The sequence below is a fragment of the Ranitomeya variabilis genome, chromosome 4, assembly GCF_051348905.1.
Source record: "Ranitomeya variabilis isolate aRanVar5 chromosome 4, aRanVar5.hap1, whole genome shotgun sequence".
Classification (NCBI taxonomy): domain Eukaryota; kingdom Metazoa; phylum Chordata; class Amphibia; order Anura; family Dendrobatidae; genus Ranitomeya; species Ranitomeya variabilis.
The window spans coordinates 174084388-174107830 of NC_135235.1; the positions used below are offsets into that span (position 1 = coordinate 174084388).

At 43.2% G+C, this 23443-nt stretch overlaps 1 protein-coding gene across 1 annotated transcript in view; it reads right to left on the reverse strand.

The window, feature by feature from the left end:
* PPIF (peptidylprolyl isomerase F) overlaps positions 1–23443 on the reverse strand; it is a 34838-nt gene that overhangs the window by 574 nt on the left and 10821 nt on the right. Inside the window, exons 3-5 of the mRNA XM_077259394.1 lie at positions 13843–13931; positions 5016–5112; positions 4367–4442 (exon numbers count right to left, since the gene is read on the reverse strand). Of these exons, the coding sequence (XP_077115509.1) occupies positions 4367–4442; positions 5016–5112; positions 13843–13931 (262 nt within the window). The remainder of the gene's footprint in view (positions 1–4366; positions 4443–5015; positions 5113–13842; positions 13932–23443) is intronic.

Sequence of the window (23443 nt, forward strand, 5' to 3'; positions counted from 1 at the left end):
ACTGACTTTTTCCCCCATGGTGCTTAGGTCACCGCAGTTCAGCCCAGCTGGAAACGCAGCCTCACTGACAGGTGGTAACCTCGATGATGTCACCGCTAGTCAATGATGCACATTCCGTTTAGTGGTTTTCAACCTGGATGGCCGCATCTTGGCACCATCCAAGTTGAAAACTATTTAACCCCCGGACATAGATCACAGCATGGGATGGAGAGACGGACAGGCGAGGCATATTTTATTACAGGAGACAAGGGCTTAGGCAAGTATAACTCCTAATTCCACCAAACTCAAACATCATCGCACCATTCCCGCGGCATAGGGAAGCATCGCGCAGGGAGGGGGCTCTCTACGTGCTTCCCTGAGACCCTTGGAGCAACGCGATATGATCGCGTTGCTCCGAGCGTCTCCTCACTCCTCCTCACTGCAGGCCCTGGATCCAAAATGGCCATGGGGCTCCTTCTGGGTCCTGCAGGGAGATGGCTTGCAAGCGCCTGCTGAGAGCAGGTGCCAGCAAGCCTCCTGCAGTGCCTGCCAGATCGCTGATCTGACACAGTGCAATGCAAATTGTCAGATCAGCGATCTGACACTTTACCAAGATGTCCCACACTGGGACAAAGTGAAAAAAAAAAATGCTTTATCATCATACCACCAAACAAAAAGACGGATATAAACATTGTACCTCAAAAATCGAGCTGCCATAAAGCATCATCAGCGAAAAAATAAAAAGTTATAGCCCTCAGAATAAAGCGATGCAAAAATAATAATTTTCTATAAAATAGTTTTTATTGTATAAAAGCACCAAAACATTATAAAATTTTATATATATATATATATATATATATATATATATATATATATATATATATATATATATATATATATATATATATATATATATATATATATATATATATATTTATTTTATCATTGTAATCGTACTGACCCGAAGAATGAAACTGCTCAATTTTATCAAACGTGGAACGGTATAAATTGTCCCGTAAAAAACAAGACCTCAAATGACTATGGACCAAAATATGGAAAAATTATAGCTCTCAGAATGTGGTAATGCAAAAAAATATTTTTTTGCAATAAAAAAGCGTCTTTTATTGTGTGACAGCTGCCAAACATAAAAACCCGATATAAATAGTACGGTACATCAAACCCCCCCCCCCATTATCACCGCCTTAGTTAGGGAAAAATAATAAAAATAAAAAAAAAATGTATTTTATTTCCATTTTCCCATTAGGGTTAGAGTTTGGGCTAAAGTTAGGGTTTGGATTACGTTTACGGTTGGGTTAGGGGTGGAGTTAGGATTGGGAGGTTTCCACATATCAGCGTACTCAGGACAAGTTGCACAACAACTTTTGGGGTCCAATATCTCCAGATACCCTTGGAAAAATACAAAATTGGGGGCTAAAAGATTTTTTTTTTCCACAAAAATGATTTTTTATTTTCACGGCTCTGTGTTATACACTTTAGTGAAACACTTGGGGGTTCAAAGTGATCATCACAATCTAGATAAGTTCCTTAGGGGTTCTACTTTCCAAAATGAGGTCATTTTTAGGGGGTTTCCACTGTTTAGGCACATCAGGGGCTCTCCAAACGAGACATGGCGTCCCATCTCAATTCTAGCCAATTTTGCATTAATAAGTCAAATGGCGCTCCTTCCCTTCTAAGCTCTGCCATGCGCCCAAACAGCAGTTTACCCCCACATATGGGGTATCAGCGTACTCAGGACAAATTGTGCAACAATTTTTGGGGGGTCCAATTTGTCCTGTTACCCTTGGTAAAATGAAACAAATTGGATCAGAACTACATTTTTAGTGAAAAGAAGTTAAATGTTCATTTTTTTTTTTAACCCCTTAGTGACGGAGCCATATTTTTTAAATCTGACCAGTGTCACTTTATGTGGTAATAACTCTACCGCTTCAACAAATCCCAGTGATTTTGGAATTGTTTTTTCGTGACACATTATACTTTATGATAATGGTAAATTTAGGTCGATATTTTTTATAAATAAACACAAAACATATCAAATATTTGAGAAAAATGTTAAAAAATTAGCAATTTTCTAAATTTGAATGATTATCCCTTTAATCCAGATGGTCATACCACAGCAAACCATTAATAAACAACATTTCCCACATGTCGGCTTTACATCAGCATCATTTGTTAAATGTTATTTTATTTTGTTAGCATTTTAGGAGGTTTAGAAATGTAGCAGCAATTTTAAATTTTTTCAAATACATTTACAAAATTTTTTTTTTTTTTTTAGGGACTTATCCATGTTTGATGTGCTCTTAGGGGTCCCATATATTGGGAAACCCCCAAGCGTGATACCATTTTAAAAACAGCACCCCCTGACATATTGAAAACTGCTGTCAGGTAGTTTATTAACCCTTCTGGTGCTTTACAGGAATTAATGCAAAGTGGTATGACCGAAATGAAAATGTGCATTTTTACCACCTAAATGTCGGTAACTTCTGAACAGATTACTTGAGCCGTCAGACTGTAAGGCCACTATTTGGTCGTGAATTGCCATGGCAAACATCAGGACCACAAAATAATGATCTGAGGGCACCAGTTTGGATAAAGAGGAAGCCCCCACACTCTGTTAACCATTTATAGTGATGTAGTCATTATTGACAGCAGCATCTAAGGAGTTAAACAGATTTGGATGGTGCAAACACTGATCGTGGCTGATACAGCAAATTGTCAGCTGTAGTGCACAGTCAACAGCTGCTTGATTGTCACCTGTATGGGGAGGCTATTCTCTTATATCTCAGGTCAGTTAAAAGACGTATTGGCGGTCATTAAGGGGTTAAACATTCCAAAAATTCCTGTGAATCACCGGTAGGGTTAATAAACTTCTTGAATGTGGTTTTGAGCACCTTGAGGGGTGCAGTTTTTAGAATGGTCTCACACTTGGGTATTTTCTATTATATAGACCCCTCAAAGTGACTTCAAATGTGATGTGGTCCCCAAAAAAAAAAAAAAAAAAGTGTAAACATGAAAAATTGCTGGTCAACTTTTAACCCTTATAACTCCCTAACAAAAAAAATATTTTGGTTCCAAAATTGTGCTGATGTAAAGTAGACATGTGGGAAATGTTAATTATTAAGTATTTTGTGTGACATATCTGTGATTTAAGGGCATGAAAATTCAAAGTTGGAAAATTGCGAAATTTTCAAAATTTTCGCCAAATTTCCGTTTTTTTCACAAATAAACGCAGGTAATATCAAAATTTTTTTACCACTAACATGAAGTACAATATGTCACAAGAAAACAATGTCAAAATCACTGCGATCCGTTGAAGCGTTCCAGAGTTATAACCTCATAAAGGGACAGTGGTCAGAATTGTAAAAATTGGCCTGGTCACTAACATGCAAACCACCCTTGGGGTAAAGGTGTTAAAAATAAACACTTTCCATTTTTATTTCTAATAAAAGACTTTATTCTTGCTGCCTCCAGCTGTCAGTTTGGCCTGGGGAAAATACAGGGGAACCCACGCTAGATTTTGTTTTTTGTTTTTAAATAGCACAGGCAGCGGGTGATGAATACTCCCATCAGTCACCGCCTGCTCACTGGTATTAGCAGCAGCAGGTGTGGGCTGATGGGAGCAATAGTTCCATCAGCCACAGCCTGCTGTCGCTGTTATCAGTTGACTGTAACTTATTATCCCCTGCTTGCGCTGATCGCCGGCAGAGCAGCGAAGAATGAGGAGAGCGGTCTTCAGCACCCGGAAAAAGCTCTTACTGTACCGCTGCTTCTCAGGCGCCGATAAGTGTCTCATGGATGACATCCCAGTATGTAATTTGTGTGCCAGACGTTTTGTGGCCCATGCTGCCAGAAAAAAAAAAAAAAAAAAAGCTGGACATGTCAGCACATTTTTGCCAATGGAAACACTGACAAGTGCACAGACCCAGTCACTTGAATGGGTCTGTGTGCAAGCGTCTCTGGTACGTGTGAAAAAACGTATGTGTGGAAGAAGCAGCTCCACATAACTTTCTTTTATCACCTATCCACAGCTTTAACTGGACAACCTTTTTAAATGTAGTTTTGGTTATAGAAAACGCTATCAATGAAAGGAAACGTTTTTATTTTCTTTAAGCACTAGATTTGCCAAGATTAATTATGTACGAATGCTAATTTTACTGTGCCTTAATTTCATATAAGAGGGCCTCAAAAGATTCTTCATCGTTTTTTATTGCAGAAAATACGTTGGCTCAATCCTGAATTGCCGTCGCAGGCCCACAACACACACACACACACACACACACACACACACACACACAAATATAGACCAATTTTAAAGTAAAATGTCAAGTGGCTTATGTAAATTAAGATCCAGGTAGAAGATTATACTCACCATTCAGTTTTTGCAGTGCAGATAAAGAACTGAGAGCCATTGGTGTTTGGCCCTGCATTAGCCATTGAGAGGATACCTATACACGGGGTAAAGGAGACAATCATTAACATGACATGGTACACTCAGCCACAGGAGTTGGATAACTAAGGATTTTATTGTGCACTTACAGCCAAGTCTACACAGCTTTTATAGTGACGCTCACCATTTACATTACATAGTATACAGCGACATCCACAGCAATTCATCAGAATATGCATACAAGTTAGGAAATCTACAGAAATGACAAGCTCTGGATTTCCTAAAATGCATGTGAATAAAGTTTAAGACCCACCACATGTATTTAACTATAAATGTGAAACCATTCTGCCACATCTAAAAATGGAATTTACTGACCTGTCATTCCATAACAAGCCAAAGTATAAAGTCATGTTTAGTAAAGTTACAATTATTTGCAACAACAAATTCACATATCGGGGGGTGTTACTGCTGATCCCATGGCATGTCACTGGGTTCCCAATTAAGTAGTGGAGAAACACTGCAGCTGGCTCATGACGCAGACAAGAATGGAGCCAATCATATCTGCAGTTTGCAGGAGTGGCACAGTTTTAAGAACAGCCGGCCTCACTGGTAACCACAGATGGCCACTTACCCGCTCCAGTGTGTTTCAAATTAAAGTTCTCATCAGGGAAACGACTTCCATAGATAGATTTGCCACCAGTGCCATTATGATTCGTAAAATCTCCTCCCTGTAAAAAACAAAAGCCATTTTATTGTCTTTTTTTCTTCTTTGGACGTTTACTCCTCATTAGACACAGGTGATTTTAATCAGCAGGAAACTGCAAAGTAAGGGGTCTAGCCCATTTCTGCTCTCACCGGAGAGCTTGAGGCTAAGTGCACACGCTGCGGATTCCGAATTTGCAAAATCCGCAGTGAAAAAACGCTGCGGTTTTTACTGCGGATTTATTGCGGTTTTTAGTGCGTTTTTTCACCTGCAGTTTCCTATTGGAGCAGGTTGAAAACCGCTGCGGATTCCGCACAAAGAACTGACATGCTGCAAAAATAAACCGCTGCGTTTCCGCGCGTTTTTTTCCGCAGCATGTGCACTGCGGATTTTGTTTCCCATAGCTTTACATGGTACTGTAAATGCATGGGAAAACGCTGTGGATCCGCAGCTGCGGATCCGCAGAGAAATCCGCAGCGTGTGCACATACCCTGATGGAGGCGAGTTTCAATGCTCCTTACACTTGGTGTTGGTGCTGTGGTTTTGTGCTGGTGGGGCGGCGCGGTCTGGAGTCATGGGGACCCAGTCTTGCAGCATGGGTGCAGTGAGACACCAGGCCGTCTGCCCTGCTGCTGCATTGCCGCTGTGGCGGTGGTCGGCATGCGGCTCCGCTCCATGGGAGCGATGGGGACTACTTTCATTTGGGGTTTGGTGCTATGTGGTGGCCATTGCTGTAGTTTTGTGCAGGTGGGGCGGCGCAGTCTGGAGAATCTGGACTGTCTGCCCTGCTGCTGCATTGCCGCTGTGGCGGTGGTCGGCTCATGGCTCCGCTCCATTAAGGAGGTAGGACCCACTATGAGGTGTGACGTGGCAGTGGACTTCATACAGTCTGATCAGAATGTTAAACTAAGAACCTCATGTTCAGTTATTTATATTTTTGCCCAGCAACATTAGATCAATGTATGATTTTTGGAGGTGCTGTCCTCTCTTTTCAGCATTTTTTACTATACTTTAACCCCTTTCTGACATCTGACGTACTATCCCGTCGAGGTGGGGTGGGCCCGTATGACCACCGACGGGATAGTACGTCATATGCGATCGGCCGCGCTCACGGGGGCAGCGCGGCCGAGTGTCAGCTGCCTATCGCAGCTGACATCCGGCACTATGTGCCAGGAGCGGTCACGGACTGCCCCCGACACATTAACCCCCGGCACGCCGCGATCAAACATGATCGCAGTGTACCGGCGGTACAGGGGAGCATCGCGCAGGGAGGGGGCTCCCTGCGTGCTTTCCTGAGATGATCGGTACAAGGGAATGTACTCACCTTGTACCGAGCGTCTTCTCCCTGCAGTCCCCGAATCCAAAATGGCCGCGGGGCTGCATCCGGGAGGACTTCCGGGTCAGGAGCAGGCTGCAGCTCTGTAAGCCTGCAGCGATGAGTGAGATCGCCGATCTCACAGAGTGCTATGCAAACTGTAAGATCGGTGATCTGTGATGTGCCCCCCCCCCCCCCCCCCCGGGACAAAGTAAAAAAATAAATAAAAAAAAATTCCTAAATAAAGAAAAAAATTATATATATATATATATATATATATATATATATATATATATATATATATATATATATATATATATATATATATATATATATATATTATTCCCATAAATACATTTCTTTATCTAAAAAAAGAAAAATAAAAAGTACACATATTTAGTATCGCCGCGTCCGTAACGACCCAACCTATAAAACTGTCCCACTAGTTAACCCCTTCAGTGAACACCGTAAGAAAAGAAAAAAAAAAAAAACGAGCCAAAAAACAACGCTTTATTATCATACCGCCAAACAAAAAGTGGAATAACACGCGATCAAAAAGACGGATATAAACAACCATGGTACCGCTGAAAACGTCATCTTGTCCCGCAAAAAACGAGCCGCCATACAGCATCATAAGCAAAAAATAAAAAAAGTTATAGTCCTCAGAATAAAGCGATGCCAAAATAATTATTTTTTCTATAAAATAGCTTTTATCGTATACAAGCGCCAAAACAGAAAAAAAAAACAAAAAAAAAAACAAACAAAAAAAAAGATATAAATGAGGTATCGCTGTAATCGTACTGACCCGAAGAATAAAACGGCTTCATCAATTTTACAAAACGTGGAACGGTATAAACGCCTCCCCCAAAAGAAATTCATGAATAGCTGGTTTTTGGTCATTCTGCCTCACAAAAATCGGAATAAAAAGCGGTCAAAAACTGTCAACTGTCCGAAAATGTTACCAATAAAAATGTCAACTCGTCCCGCAAAAAACAAGACCTCACATGACTCTGTGGACCAAAATATGGAAAAATTATAGGTCTCAAAATGTGGAGACGCAAAAACTTTTTTGCTATAAAAAGCGTCTTTTAGTGTGTGACAGCTGCCATTCATAAAAATCCGATATTAAAAAATGCTATAAAAGTAAATCAAACCCCCCTTCATCACCGCCTTAGTTAGGGAAGAATAATAAATTTAAAAAAATGTATTTATTTCCATTTTCGCATTAGGGCTAGGGTTAGGGTTGGAGGTAAAGTTAGGGTTAGGGTTGGGGCTAAAGGTAAAGTTAGGGTTAGGGCTAAAGTTAGGGTTAGGATTACATTTACGGTTGGGATTAGAATTATGTGTGTCAGGGTTAGGGGTGTGGTTAGGGTTACCGTTGGGATTAGGGTTAGGGGTGTGTTTGGATTAGGGTTTCAGGTAGAATTGGGGAGTTTCCACTGTTCAGGCACATCAGGGGCTCTCCAAACGTGACATGGCGTCCGATCTCAATTCTGCGGTGAAAAAGTAAAACAGTGCTCTTTCCCTTCCGAGCTCTCCCAAACGGGTTTACCCCAACATATGGGGTATCAGCGTACTCGGGACAAATTGGTCAACAACTTTTGGGGTCCAAGTTCTCTTGATATCCTTGGAAAAATAAAAATTTGGGGGGCTAAAAATTATTTTTGTGGGGAAAAAAAAATATTTTTTATTTTCACGGCTCTGCGTTGTAAACTGTAGTGAAACACTTGGGGGTTCAAAGTTCTCACAACACATCTAGATAAGTTCCTTGGGAGGTCTAGTTTCCAATATGGGGTCACTTGTGGGGGGTTTGTACTGTTTTCTGTACATCAGGGGCTCTGCAAATGCAACGTGACGCCTGCAGACGAATCCATTTAAGTCTGCATTCCAAATGGCGCTCCTTCCCTTCCGAGCTCTGTCATGCGCCCAAACAGTGGTTCCCCCCACATATGGGGTATCAGCGTACTCAGGACAAATTGGACAACAACTTTTGGGGTCCAATTTATTCTCTTACCCTTGTAAAAATACAAAGCTGGGGGCTAAAAAATAATTTTTGTGAAAAAAAAAAGAATTTTTATTTTCACGGCTCTGCGTTATAAACTGTAGTGAAACACTTGTGTTTTGAGAGCTTTGAACCCCCATCTAGATAAGTTCCTTAGGGGGTCTACTTTCCAAAATGGTGTCACTTGTGGGGGGTTTCAATGTTTAGGCACATCAGGGGCTCTCCAAATGCAACATGGCGTCCCATTTCAATTCCAGTCAATTTTGCATTGAAAAGTCAAATGGCGCTCCTTCCGAGCTCTGCCATGCGCCCAGTGGTTTACCCCCACATATGGGGTATCAGCGTACTCAGGACAAATTGTACAACAACTTTTGGGGTCCATTTTCTCCTGTTACCCTTGGTAAAATAAAACAAATTGGAGCTGAAATAAATTGTGTGAAAAAAAGTTAAATGTTCATTTTTATTTAAACATTCCAAAAATTCCTGTGAAACACCTGAAGGGTTAATAAACTTCTTGAATGTGGTTTTGAGCACCTTGAGGGGTGCAGTTTTTAGAATGGCGTCACACTTGGGTATTTTCTATCATATAGAGCCCTCAAAATGACTTCAAATGAGATGTCCCTAAAAAAAAAAAAAATGGTGTTGTAAAAATGAGAAATTTCTGGTCAACTTTAACCCTTATAACTTCCTAACAAAAAAAAAATTTTGGTTCCAAAATTGTGCTGATGTAAAGTAGACATGTGGGAAATGTTACTTATTAAGTATTTTGCGTGACATATCTCTGTGATTTAAGGGCATAAAAATTCAAAGTTGGAAAATTGCGAAATTTTCAAAATTTTCGCCAAATATCCATTTTTTTTTTGCACAAATAAATGCAAGTTATATCGAAGAAATTTTACCATTATCATGAAGTACAATATGTCACGAGAAAACAATGTCAGAATCGCCAAGATCCATTGAAGCGTTCCAGAGTTATAACCTCATAAAGGGACAGTGGTCAGAATTGTAAAAATTGGCCCGGTCATGAACGTGCAAATCACCCTTGGGGGTGAAGGGGTTAATAAAGAGGGCATAAACTCAATTAATATAGAGTAACAGAGTACAGAAACCTTTTCACAGGCTAGTCGGCCATTAGATTTATGTGTGTAAAGGTAGTGAGACTTGCCAGTCAGCAGGAGCAGAGAAGCCTTATGGGGGCCACACCAGACTAGTCAGGTCTATAGAAATGCCAGCGTTTCAGAGTAAGATTTACATGACTGTAGTCGCACAGCCAGACTTAGATTCATTTTCCACTGGATCTTATGAAAGATACACTTTAATAGAATATTTATACTTAGGATTGTAACCTACACATAATAAATGCACATTGTTGTAAAAACCATCTTTTCCATACAACACAGGTGATTTATTTATTTATTTTTTGCATTTTTCAAGGGCAGCAACAACTTTTTTTTTTTTCCCCTCTCTCTAAGGTCTTGCCTTGACAGGCCTAACAAAGCGGAGTTCCAGGTCTCAGCAGTAGCCAGTACACCGAGCTGTGCAGTTCTGCTTTCATTTTCAGAGTAGCTGAAAATGACTGATCGTGGCAATACCTGGTCTTACATGCTACTGATCTGATATTGATGAACTAGCCCAAGAATAGGTGATCAACATGAGACCAGACAAACCCATTAACCTCTATAGAAAAATTCTAAAGGTATCATAGTATAACAGATGACTCTTACTCCCTGCAGTGAATTATATATAGCCATTAGTCATATCTAAAAGCTGCAAAACTCACAGCAATTCTGCTACATAATAGGAATACAGCAGATCTGAAAAATCTCCCTCCGGCCCCCACATGTGGTCAGTTTTGTAAACTCTACTAGTCACTGATCATAAAAAAATCTGAATGTAGAGACTAAAAACGTGTGGATCTGTTTTTTTTAACTGTAAATTTATTGACAAATTTTCTTTAACAATTGACAAGTCCGAACAGACAATGAGATTCAGTACCATCATAAAGAAATCAAATTAAGCCCCGAATGCCGCCAGAGTGAAACAACATTATACATACTTGGTACAATACAGACTCCAGGTCTAAAGCACTACGTATCAGGAATTGGGCTCAGAAAGACCAAGAGTCCTTTAAACAGACTTCTATTAACCCCACTGGCTCCTCCAGGGATTTTTGGTACGGAATATCTCTTTAAAAAAAAAAAAAAAAGTTAAAATTAAACAAAGTGAACCTACAGTAATCGTACTAATGAATGGATCCCAGACATACACAAGACAGGACAGATATAACGGGGAAGGAAGATAAGATGCAGATTCCTTAGGATAATAGAGGCAGTCCAACCAATTCTCTGAGCCCAGTAGTAATCCCAAGGGGCCCAAATAGAGTCCAAGCTGTCCACCCCCTCACTTCCATCAAAGCAGTCATGTACTCCATCCTGCGAACCTCTGATTCTATTTAACCCCTTCTTGACCCAGCCTATTTTGACCTTAATGACCTGGCCGTTTTTGCAATTCTGACCAGTGTCCCTTTATGAGGTAATAACTCAGGAACGCTTCAACAGATCCTAGCGGTTCTGAGACTGTTTTTTCGTGACATATTGGGCTTCATGTTAGTGGTAAATTTAGGTCGATAATTTTTGCGTTTATTTGTGAAAAAAAAAAAAAAAAAGGAAAATACCCAAAAAGTGACACCATTCTAAAAACTGCACCCCTCAAGGTGCTCAAAACCACATTCAAGAAGTTTATTAACCCTTCAGGTGATTCACAGCAGCAGAAGCAACATGGAAGGAAAAAAATTAACATTTAACTTTTTAGTTACAAAAATGATCTTTTAGCAACAATTTTTTTTATTTTCCCAAGGGTAAAAGGAGAAACTGGACCCCAAAAGTTACTTACAGTTTGTCCTGAGTACGCCGATACCCCATATATGGGGGAGAACCACTGTTTGGCCGCACGACAAGGCTCGGAAGGGAAGGAGCGCCATTTGACTTTTTCAATGAAAAATTGGCTCCAATCTTTAGCGGACACCATATCACGTTTGGAGAGCCCCTGTGTGCCTAAACATTGGAGCTCCCCCACAAGTGACCCCATTTTGGAAACTAGATCCCCCCAAGGAGCTTATCTAGATGCATAGTGAGCACTTTGAACCCCCAGGTGCTTCACAAATTTATCCGTAAAAATGAAAAAAGTACTTTTTTTGTGAAAAAAAAAAAAAGTTCTTTTAGCCTCAATTTTTTCATTTTCACATGGGCAACAGGATAAAATGGATCCTAAAATGTGTTGGGCGATTTCTCCTGAGTACACCGATACCTCATATGTGGTCACAAACCACTGTTTGTGCACACGGCAATGCTTGGAAGGGAAGGAGACCCATTTGACTTTTGAATGAAAAATTAGTTCCAATCGTTAGCGGACACCATGTTGCGTTTGGAGAGCCCCTGTGTGCCTAAACATTGGACCTCCCCCACATGTGACCCCATTTTGGAAACTAGACCTCCCATGGAACTAATCTAGATGTGCAGTGACCACTTTAACCCCCCCCCCCCAAGTACTTCACGGAAGTTTATAACGCAGAGCGATGAAAATAAAAAATCATTTTTCTTTCCTCAAAAATTATGTTTTAGTAAGGAATTTTTTATTTTCACAAGGGTAACAGGAGAAGTGGACCCCAATATTTATTGCTCAGTTTGTCCCGAGTACGCCGATACCCCATATGTGGGGGTAAACCACTGTTTGGGCACACGTTGGGGCTCGGAAGGGAAGTAGTGACGTTTTGAAATGCAGACTTTGATGGAATGGTCTGCGAGCGTCACGTTGCGTTTGCAGAGCCCCTGATGTGCCTAAACAGTAGAAACCCCCCACAAGAGACCCCATTTTGGAAACTAGACCCCCCAAGGAACTTACCTAGATGTGCAGTGACCACTCTAACCCCCCCCCCAGTGCTTCACAGAAGTTTATAACGCAGAGCCGTGAAAATAAAAAATCATGGCGGTGGGGAAAATACAACGCAGCGTTTCCGCGCGGTATTTTCCGCACCATGGGCACAGCGGATTTGGTTTTCCATAGGTTTACATGGTATTGTAAACCTGATGGAAAACTGCTATGAATCCGCAGCCAAATCCGCACCGTGTGCACATAGCGTGATTCTAACCCTAATTCTAACCCTAACCCTAGTTCTAACCCTAACCCTAGTGGAAAAATAAAGTAAATTATATTTTCTTTATTTTATTATTGTCCATACCTATGGGGGTGATAAAGGGGGGGGGGGTCATTTACTATTTTTTTTTATTTTGATTACTGTGATAAAACCTATCACAGTGATCAAAATGTACCTGAAACGAGTCTGCTGGCCGATTCGGCAGGCGCACTGCGCATGCGCCCGCCATTTTGGAAGATGGCGGCGCCCATGGAGAAGACGGACGGACACCAGGAGGCTCGGTAACTATGGGGATGGGGGGGGGGGGGAAATCTGAGCATGGGGGAGCGGACAGGAGGACGGAGGGGAGCGGGCAGTAGGACTGGGGAGGAGATCGGTGGCGGGGCAGATCAGGGTTTCCAGCTATGGTCGATGATATTGCAGCATCGGCCATGGCTGGATTGTGATATTATTTCACCACTTTTCATAGGTGAAATATTACAAAACCGCTCTGATTGGCTGTTGAAAGTGAAACAGCCAATCAGAGCGATTGTAGCCACGGGGGGGGGGGGGGGGTTGAAGCCACCCCCCTTGGCTGAAGGACCACTCCCCCTGTCCCGGCAGATCGGGTGAAATTGGCGACACAGGTCGGGAAGGGGTTAATAAGTGCTGCAAAGAAGGAGGGGAAGATTGCCCTTAATGGGAGGCAGACACCTAGCTGCAGTAAGAATATGAAGTAATAGTCTGGCTGGGTTCTCTCGCCCCCCCCCCCCCCCAACTCCTTAGGGAAAACGTTAAGTAAATAACCAGCCGGATCCAGCCCTACTGCAACCTTATTTACCAGAATTCTCACCTCATCCCAAAAACCCACAATCCCGGTACAGGAACAAAAAATGTGATGTTGGGTGTCCACCTCAGACCCACAGCGCCAACACAAGTTTGAAAGAGGAGGATTCAATCTGTGGAGCAAGTCAGGGGTATGGTACCAGAAGATTAATATTTTACACTGGTTTTCCTCATATAGAATACAAATGGAGGATTTGGACGCTTTTTTCCATATGGCCTGCTAACATTGGGGTGATATACTTCTCCCCAATATAGACTCCCATCTACTCATGTAAAGGTGTTTAAGTTGCTGGCCAAGTTTTTCTCCAGCGACCATGAATTTCCACATCTGACCAAAAAAAAAATAAAAAAATTTAAATTATATGTAGAATCAAATGTTATTCTATCTTTCTACTTTCGTAACACATTGGTTTGCTTCATAATTAACCTGGGAAGCCAGAAGAAAAGACAGATGACTTACCTGGCACATAAAGTTGGGGATTACTCTGTGAAAAGTGGATCCTTTATATCCAAAGCCCACCTCTCCAGTGCATAGCGACCGAAAGTTTTCTATAAATTACAAAGTCAAGATCCTAAATTTGGCTTTAAGCATAAACGTCATCACATTCATTAGCATCAGTGGAATGTAACATTTCATTTGTTTTGTCCTGACTGCCTCAAACACACACACTTCATATTCTCCAGCAGAGCATAAGGGCATTGTAGAGTGTAGTAGTACTACAGTAGTACCCGAGTAAGGCCGGGGTCAGACGAGCGGATGGCATCAGATGCGAGATGCTAGCGACCTTTGGCTCCTGCTCTGCTGCGAGTGTCAGTGCTCCGAGCCCCTCGCCCAGCTGTGGAGGAGGCGGAGAAATGAATTAATGCCCCATAGATGAATACTGGTCCGAGTGCTATGCAAGGTTTTTTTTGCATAGCACTCGTCCATATTCATCGCTAGTGTGACCCCGGCCTAAAAGCAGCACTTGCTTTGACCAGCCCAATCTAGCCATGCATTACAGGGTCGGCCATTCTAAATTGCAGCAAGAAATATTATAGCGCATTACCAACTGGGACACAAGCAATAGCAGCCAACCTAGTATTTTTTTTAATGGACCTCACATTTGAAGTGACTTTGATGGGTCTATATGACAAAATATCCAAGTCCGACCCCATTCTAAAAATTGCACCCCTCAAGTATATTAATCCTTCAGGTGCTTCACAGGAATTAATGGAATGTGGAAGGAAAATAAATAAATAAATTTAACTTTTACTTTAACGCCCTTCACGACCTTGGGGTTGCCAAGTTGTACTTTTGAACTACACCATTGGTTTTAGTATATTATGTAATGGAAAACAGGAAGGAAAAAAAAAAAATTCAAAAGTGCTGTGATATAGGCAAAAAAAGTGCAATTCCACAATATTTTTCACTCCTTCTCATGTTCACCAGATACTAAACCTAACCCGCCATTATGATTCTCCAGGTAAGTAGGAGTTCATGGACACCAAACCTGTCTAGGTTCTGTTTTATTTAAGTGGTAAAAAAATTCAAAGTTTGCACAAATAAATAAATTAAAAAAAAAAAAAACCAAAACACTTTTTTTTCCCCAAGTCCACAGCGTCTCCATTTTTAGGGATCTGGGGCCGGATGAGGGCTTACTTTTTGCACGCTGAGCTGATGTTTATATTGATGCCTTTTTGGTATACATACTATGTTTTGATCGCCTGTCACTGCATTTTATTGCAATGTTGCAGCAACAAAGAAAAAACATGCAATTCTGCAGTTTATTTTTTTTTCTTGTTTACAGATTGAATTCTTTTTATATTTTGATAGGGAGTTTCTGAAAGCGGCGATAGTAAATGTGTATTTTTTTGTGTTATTTATTTTGAATGGGGAGATTTGAACTTTTATATTTTAACACTTTCCACTGGCTTTGATAGTGACAATGGGAGACTAGATGCTGCGATCATCTGACCTCCTTTGCTACTCATAGCAGGGATAAAGCCCTGATATGTATAGCTAAAATGCTCATGTGCTATGAGCGCCGGCCACAGGCTTGCTCTCACAGCAATCTGGCAATAACAAGCACAGGGGTCTCCTGCAGACCCCGGGTTGTCATGCCAACCCACAGTCATGTGACACGGACTTCCAAAGTGAGCATGTTAACAGCCGTGAGTGGATTGCGATTCCACTTGCAGCTGTTAGGGGCACGTCAGTGCATTAAATCAGTTGACATGTACTAGAAGCCGTGCGGGCTCAACGATGGAGCCCACATGGAGTGCGGGAACATGACCAATGACGTACCTATACGTCATAGGTTGTGAAGGCATTAAAGTTGCACTCTGAAGTGCTATAGCATGAAAATATGATATATGAATAGCATTCCATGCTATAGCGCTACAGAGTGCAACTTTATTTGTTGGTTATATATGGAGGTGGCTACTCTTCGTTCATACCTGTACACACCTGGTTCCAGTTTGGAAGATACAGTCAGGCTTTTGTCATTTTTAAAAAATTTCTTTTAAATTTAGACACTAATTTTATATTTTCACAAAGGCCAACAGGAGAAAATTATCCATACAATTTGTTGTGCTTTTTCTGCTGAGTAAGCCAATAACCAATATGTGGAGGAAAACTGTTTGGATGCATGGTAGGGCTCAAAGAACGGAGTGACATTTTGCAACACAGATTTTGATGGAATGATTGACTTTTTGAACACAAAATTGGCTGGAATGGAGAGCGGATGCCATGTCGTGTATGGAGAGTTCCTGGTGTGCCTAAACAGTGGAAACCCCCCCCACAAGTGACCCCATATTGGAAACTAGACCCCTCTAGGAACTTATTTAGATGTGTGGCAAGCACCTTGAACCCACCAGGTGCTTCACAGAATTTTACAACATTGCTCTGTTGAAGTGAAAAAATATTTTTCCCACAAAAATGTTTTTCCCCACTTATCTTAATTTTCACAAGGATAGCAGAAGAAAATATACCCTGAAAGTTGTTGTGCAATTTCTCCCGAGTACAAGGATACCCCATTTGTGGTCAAAAGCTACTTTGAGGCACAGGGCAAAGCTCAGAAGGGAAGATATTGGAGTTAAATTTGCGGACTCCATCTACAGAGCCGCCAAGTGATAGAAGAGCAGAATCCACACCCCCATTTTGGAAATTATACCCTTTGGGAAGCTACAGTTGTAGTGACGATTTTGACTCCATGGATGTTTTCCACAAACAAGCAGTAGTGGATGTTGCTGAGTGAAAATTTACAAACTGCTGTTGTAGAGATCTGTACATTTTAGGGACCAGTATGCTATGCCCAGCTTAGCCTACTGGAGGCATGCACCTGCAAGTTAGGCAGGCTGTCATCACTAATAAAATGCCAAACATGTAGAGGCTATTTGTGGTTTAGGTCCACTGTGAGGCTCAAAAGTGAGAGGGGCATTTGGATTTGGGACAGCAGTATTTGTTGAATTTCTGAGGGTGAAGAGCTATAGTGCTTTTCCAGGGCATTTGTGCTACCAATAACGTGGAAGCCCGCTATATTTCCATTAACAGATGATAGACCTGAGTGAGGACTGAGTTGAAGCTTTTATTGGGAACATTGTATTTAGGCCGGCGCCACACTAGAGTTTTACGGATGTATGAGAGGCGCAAAAACTACGCATTGCACACGGACCAATGATTCTCTATGGGGCAGCACCTATCTGCCATATATTTCTCAGCCGTTTTTTTTCGGGCATAGAAAAATCGCAGCATGCTGCGTTTGTCAGCGTATTACGCAAACAATCCGCCAATGAAAGTCTATCGGGGCGAGAAATACAGATTACACACGGACCATCAGTGTGACTTGCGAGAAATATGCACCGGTGTTGTATAGAAAAGCCGGTAATTCAGTGCGGTGTACAGTAAAATCACACTGACGGTTAGAATAGATAGAATAAATGTAGAGAGATACACACACACATATATATTTATTTAATTTTGTGCATATCCATTTAGTGTTGTTTTACATACTGTAATGAGGCAGCAGAGTTATTCTGGATTCCGTCTGGCCTCAGTTCAGCGATCTCCTTTTCAGAAGTGCACAAAAACGGTAATTAGACCTACCGGTAATTGTATTTCCAGGAATCCATCCTGACAGCACACTGGAGGACGTCCTTCTTATCCATCATGGGACAGGAAACAGGAGAGGTTAAAAGGACCCTCCCCCTACCACCCTTCAGTGCTTTTCAAAGTAACACATCTGGATGGATGCAAACACAAGGTTTATTTCAACAAAATAATCAATAATACAAATGCTACATCACATGAGTATAAAGATCATACAATAGGGAGGGAATTAATAGTGCTGTCAGGATGGATTCCTGGAAATACAATTACCGGTAGGTCTAATTACCATTTTCCAGGTCACCACCTGACAGCACACTGGAGAAATACCAAAGGAGAATGGTATTTAGGGTGGAAGCACTGCTTGAAGTATCTTTCTACCAAAAGCCAACTGAGGCGATACCTTTTCTAAACATTATAAGTTAGATGTGGTACTAAGACTAGACCATGATGCAGCTCTGCAGATCTGATCTGCCGTAGCCCCCCCTTTCTCTGCCCATGACGTGGCCATAGCCTTTAGCTTTATAAACCAAATTGATTGTGGACTTAATCCACTGTGCAATAGTCGCCTTAGGCTTCTATCACACTAGCATCGCACTCGGCCCGTCGCAGAGCGTCGGGCCGACGTACCGACGCTAGCATTGAATGCGCCGCACAACGGGAGCAGCGGATGCTGTTTTTCCACGCATCCGCTGCCCCATTGTGAGGTGCGGGGAGGTGGGGGCGGAGTTCCGGCCACGCATGCGCGGTCGGAAATGGTGGTCCGTCGGCGGCAAAAAACGTTACATGGAATGTTTTTTGCAGCCGATGGTCTGCCACAACACGGCGCAACCGTCGCACGACGGTTGCGACATGTGGCAATGCGTCGCTATTGCTAGTCAATGGTGAAAAAAAGCATCCTGCAAGCACTTTTGCAGGATGCGTTTTTTCGCCAAAACGACGCATTGCGACGTATTGCAAAAAACGCTAGTGTGAAAGTACCCTTAGATGCTTTTTTCCCCTTATTTGGACCCCAGAACTGAACAAACAGGTTGTTATCCTGTCTCCAGGGCCTAGATAAATCAAGGTACTTAAGTACCGTCTCTCTCACGTCCAAATTATGGTAGAATCTTTCTTTTTGGGTTTTAGGGAACTGACAAATGTTGGTAAGACAATCTCCTGATTCATATTAGTATCTGAGACGACTTTTGGGAGAAACCCCGGATCGAGTCTTAGCACTAGTTTATCATGAAAGATTTGTAAATACGGGTTCTGCACTGATAGAGCCTGTAGTTCCCCCAACCTTTTTGCCGACGTGATCGCTACTAAAAACACGGTTTTAAAGGGAGAGTTTGTTAATCACTATGTCCCCCGTTATGTCCCATGGCTGTTCGCATAGAAAATTCAGGACCAGATTAAGATCCCACGGCGGGACCGATCACCTAATTAACGGTTTTAACCTCTGGACTGCTCTCGAGAACCAACTAATCCAGAGGTGAGTAGGGAAATCGAAAAAACACTCAGGGCCGCTATTTGGACTCAATGTACTAGGTCCAAGGCCTTTTTGGAATCCCGACTGCAAGAAGTCAAGGATCCTCGGGATATTTGGATGGTCAGTATCAACTGTCATCTCCCCGCAAAACAGTTTCCCTATTTTTGTGTAGATAGCAGATGTCACAGGTTTCCTGCTGGCTTGGAGGGTAGAGAGGACGTCATCTGAAAGACCTTTTGCTTTCAGATCCTTCCGTTCAGGATCCAGGCCGCCAAACGAAGAGCTCCTGGATTCTGGTGTAGAACTGGACCCTGCTGAAGAAGATCCTCTCTTTCTGGTAATAGGAAGGCTTCCTCTACTGACAGCTGTCTTAGCAAGGGAAACCAACTCGGTTTCGGCCAGCGAGGAGCTATGAGAATGACATTGGCCTTGTCCTCGCAGATTTTCCTGAGTGTTCTTGGAGTCATCGCCAGAGGAGGAAACGCATACAGAAGACCGTTGTTCGAGGGATGTGAGAAAGCATCGATCGCCGCTGGGTTTTCCCAGGGATTTAGGGAGTAAAAGGTTTTGACCTTTGCATTTAGTTTGGCAGCAAATAGATCTACGTCCGGCTTCCCCCCAACGGTAACAAAGGCTTTTGAAGACCTCGTTGTTCAGTTCCCTCTGTAGGGGATACTCTTTTCCTGCTGAAGAAATCCGCCAACTGGTTCTTGGACCCTTCCAAATGTACCGCCGAGATGGACAGTACAGATTTTTCTACCCATCTGAAGATCTGTTCCGCCAGACCTTGCAATGCCATATGTCTTGGGCCCCCTTGGTGCCGCAGGAAGGCTACAGTAGTCGTATTGTCCAAAAGGACTTTTACATGTTTGTTTCTCAGTAGGTGTTGCGCCGTCATTAAGACCTTCCAAACTGCGTGTAGTTCCCTGTAGTTTGATAGTTTCCCTAGGAGTCTTGGCTGTTAACTGATCCTGAAGATCCTCTATCCAGAGGTGCATGGAGCGAGCAACAGATGTTGCTGCCATATTTGCTCCAATAACTGCTGACGAACTCTCCCACCCTTTTTAAAAGGCCGTCTGCCTTTCTATCCATGGGCTCTTTTAGGTTGGAAGAGTCTTCAAAAAGGAATTACAGTCCTTTTAGACACTTTAGCCAACGGTATGTCTATTTTCAGAACGTCGACCCATTCTCTAACAGTGTCTGGATCAAACGGCAAGCGGAGTCTGAAGTCCTTAGGAATAGTCAGTCTTTTCTCCGCTTCCTCCCATTCCTCCAGAATCATGGATCGGATGTGGGAATTTACCGGAAAAACCATAGAGGTCTGAGAGCGTAAACCTCCAAACATCTCATCCTGAACTGAACAGGATGGCTGAGGCTCCTCAATCTGCATAGTATGGCATACAGCCTCTAAAAGTTCTCCCGTGTCTGCAGCGGAAAATAAATATCTTCTCCCTTTCTCCGGAGGCTCTCTACTTTCTTCCTCCTCATCTAGATCTGACACAGAAGATGAGTCTCCTGAGGAACACTCTTCCCTTGGCCTTTTCTGGAGGCGAGGTTTGAGGTAGTACCAAGCCTGATACGGAAGCCTGAACCTCCTCCCTTATAATGGCTCTCATATTTGTCATAAGAGAAGCCTGCTCTTCTCCCATGATCCTGCAGGTGCATGGTTCACACAGGGGTTTCTGCCAGGTATCCTTCATCTTAACCGCACAGATAGGACACTTTTTATTCTGCTCGTCTTGGTGCAGCGCTTTCGCGCCATCCGACCGTTCTCGAACTTCCTGTAGCTTGCAGAGATGCCGCCCGCCCCCCTCGGCCGCAAACCGGAAGCGACATGCGGCCAGAAACTGAGCGCAGTGCAGCGTGGTTTGGCTTCACCTGGCAGCTGCATGGAGATGCCGCCACCGGGATCGCATGCACCAGGGGGCGTGACGAAAGGGTCGAGAGCCCCCGGCAGGGGGAAGCGACCCTCATACCAGGAGCAGCGCTACATTGGTAGGCAGAGGGACCCTCGAGCGGGTGTCGGCCAGCGGGTGCTTCCTGGAGGGAAGGGTGAGGCAAATCCCCCCCGATCCACACCTCCCGCACAGAACGGTCAGTCCTCTCGTCCGTTCCTATCCATAAATGGGACAGGAAAAATACTGAAGGGTGGTAGGGGGAGGGTCCTTTTAACCTCTCGTGTTTCCTGTCCCATGATGGATAAGAAGGACGTCCTCCAGTGTGATGTCAGGTGGCGACCTGGAAATTTGCTTTTATGCTCATCTAAACAAACAAAAAAAAAGAAAAAAAAAAAACAAAAACACGGACACCGCCGGATCACTGGCCAGACGGCGTGCATAGTGTCCATCTGCCTTGTTATAAGGAATCTTCTGCTGGGGGTTCCATCAATCACGTATTTCAGATATTTACACTGAAAATCTGGTGTAAGCGCTCAGCAGAGGATAAATGTGAGCTGAGCCTTAGGCTACTTTCACACTAGCATCATTTTGCCTACGTCGCAATGCGTCATTTAGGAGAACAAAAAACGCATCCTGCAAAGTTGTCTGCAGGATGCGTTATTTCCCCATAGACTTACATTAGCGACGCATTGCGACGTATGGCCACACGTCGCATCAGTCGTGCGACGGATGCGTCGTGTTTTGGCGGACCGTCGGCACAAAAAGTTACATGTAACTTTTTTTGTTTGTCGTGTCCGCCATTTCCGACCGCGCATGCGCGTCCGGAACTCCGCCCCCTCCTCCCCGGACATTACAATGGGGCAGCGGATGCGTTGTAAAATTGCATCCGCTGCCCCCATTGTGCTTTTATTTCACAGCATGCGTCGGTGCGACGGCCCCGTACCGACGCTAGTGTGAAAGTAGCCTTAGGCTACCGTCACACTAGCAGTATTTGGTCAGTGTTTTACATCAGTATTTGTAAGCCAAAACCAGGAGTGGGTGATAAATACAGAAGTGGAGCATATGTTTCTATTATACTTTTCCTCTAATTGTTCCACTCCTGGTTTTGGCTTACAAATACTGATGTAAAATACTGACCAAATACTGCTAGTGTGACGGCAGCCTTACTGCGATCTTTGGGAGGCAGAATTAACAAAACAGCAGGTGAAGAAATTTTTTTTTTTATTCATACACACACTGGTCCTCGTGCGGTGTAAAGGTACCGTCACACTAAACGATATCGCTAGCGATCCGTGACGTTGCAGCGTCCTGGCTAGCGATATCGTTGTGTTTGACACGCAGCAGCAATCAGGATCCTGCTGTGATATCGCTGGTCGTTGATTAAAGTTCAGAACTTTATTTGGTCGTCAGATCGAAGTGTATCGTTGTGTTTGACAGCAAAAGCAACGATACCAGCGATGTTTTACAATGGTAACCAGGGTAAATATCGGGTTACTAAGCGCAGGGCCGCGCTTAGTAACCCGATGTTTACCCTGGTTACCAGCGTAAAATGTAAAAAACAAACAGTACATACTCACCTTCTGATGTCTGTCACACGTCCCTTGCCGTCTGCTTCCTGCACTGACTGAGCGCCGGCCGTAAGTGAAAGCACAGCACAGCGGTGACGCCACCGCTCTGCTGTTAGGGCCGGCGCTCAGTCAGTGCAGGAAGCGGACGCCGGGGGACGCGAAGGTGAGTATGTACTGTTTGTTTTTTTACATTTTACACTGGTAACCAGGGTAAACATTGGGTTACTAAGCGCGGCCCTGCGCTTAGCAACCCGATGTTTACCCTGGTTACCCAGGGACCTCGGCATCGTTGGTCGCTGGAGAGCTGTCTGTGTGACAGCTCTCCAGCGACCAAACAGCGATGCTGCAGCGATCGGCATCGTTGTCTGTATCGCTGCAGCGTCGCTTAGTGTGACGGTACCTTAAGTGATTAGATGACTTTACTAATTGGGTTGGTGAGTTTACAGTGATACCAGATTTTTATCAGGTTATCTTTGACTGCTGTCATATTTTGAGATCTAGACTTTTTCCATATTTTGGCTGACAGTCCATGTGATGGCTTGTTTGTTGCCGGGACAAGTCGACTTTATTGGTAGCATTTTCAGACACATGACATTTTTTGGGGAAATCTCCCCCCCCCCCCCCCTTTTTTTTTTTTTTTCTTTTTTGGAAGTGGAATAAAATATTTAGGCTATGTGCACACATAGGAAATGTGGTGAAGAATTTTCTGCACTAAATCTGCATCTCCTGGCAGAATCCGCAGGTGCAGATTTTCTGCAGTTTTTGTTGCGGATTTTGTGCAGATTTTACGGCCACGTTCACACTTTGCGGGTTCCTCTGCGGGTTAATCCCGCAGCGGAATTGATAAATCTGCAGGGCAAAACCGCTGCGGTTATCCCTGCAGATTTATCGCGGTTTGTTCCGCGGTTTCCGCTGCGGGATTACTCTTGTACTATTGATGCTGAATATGCCGCATCAATAGTAATGTAAAAAATAATAAAAATCGGTTATACTCACCCTCTGACGTCGCGATCTCCTCGGCGCTGCAAGCGGCTGTGCCG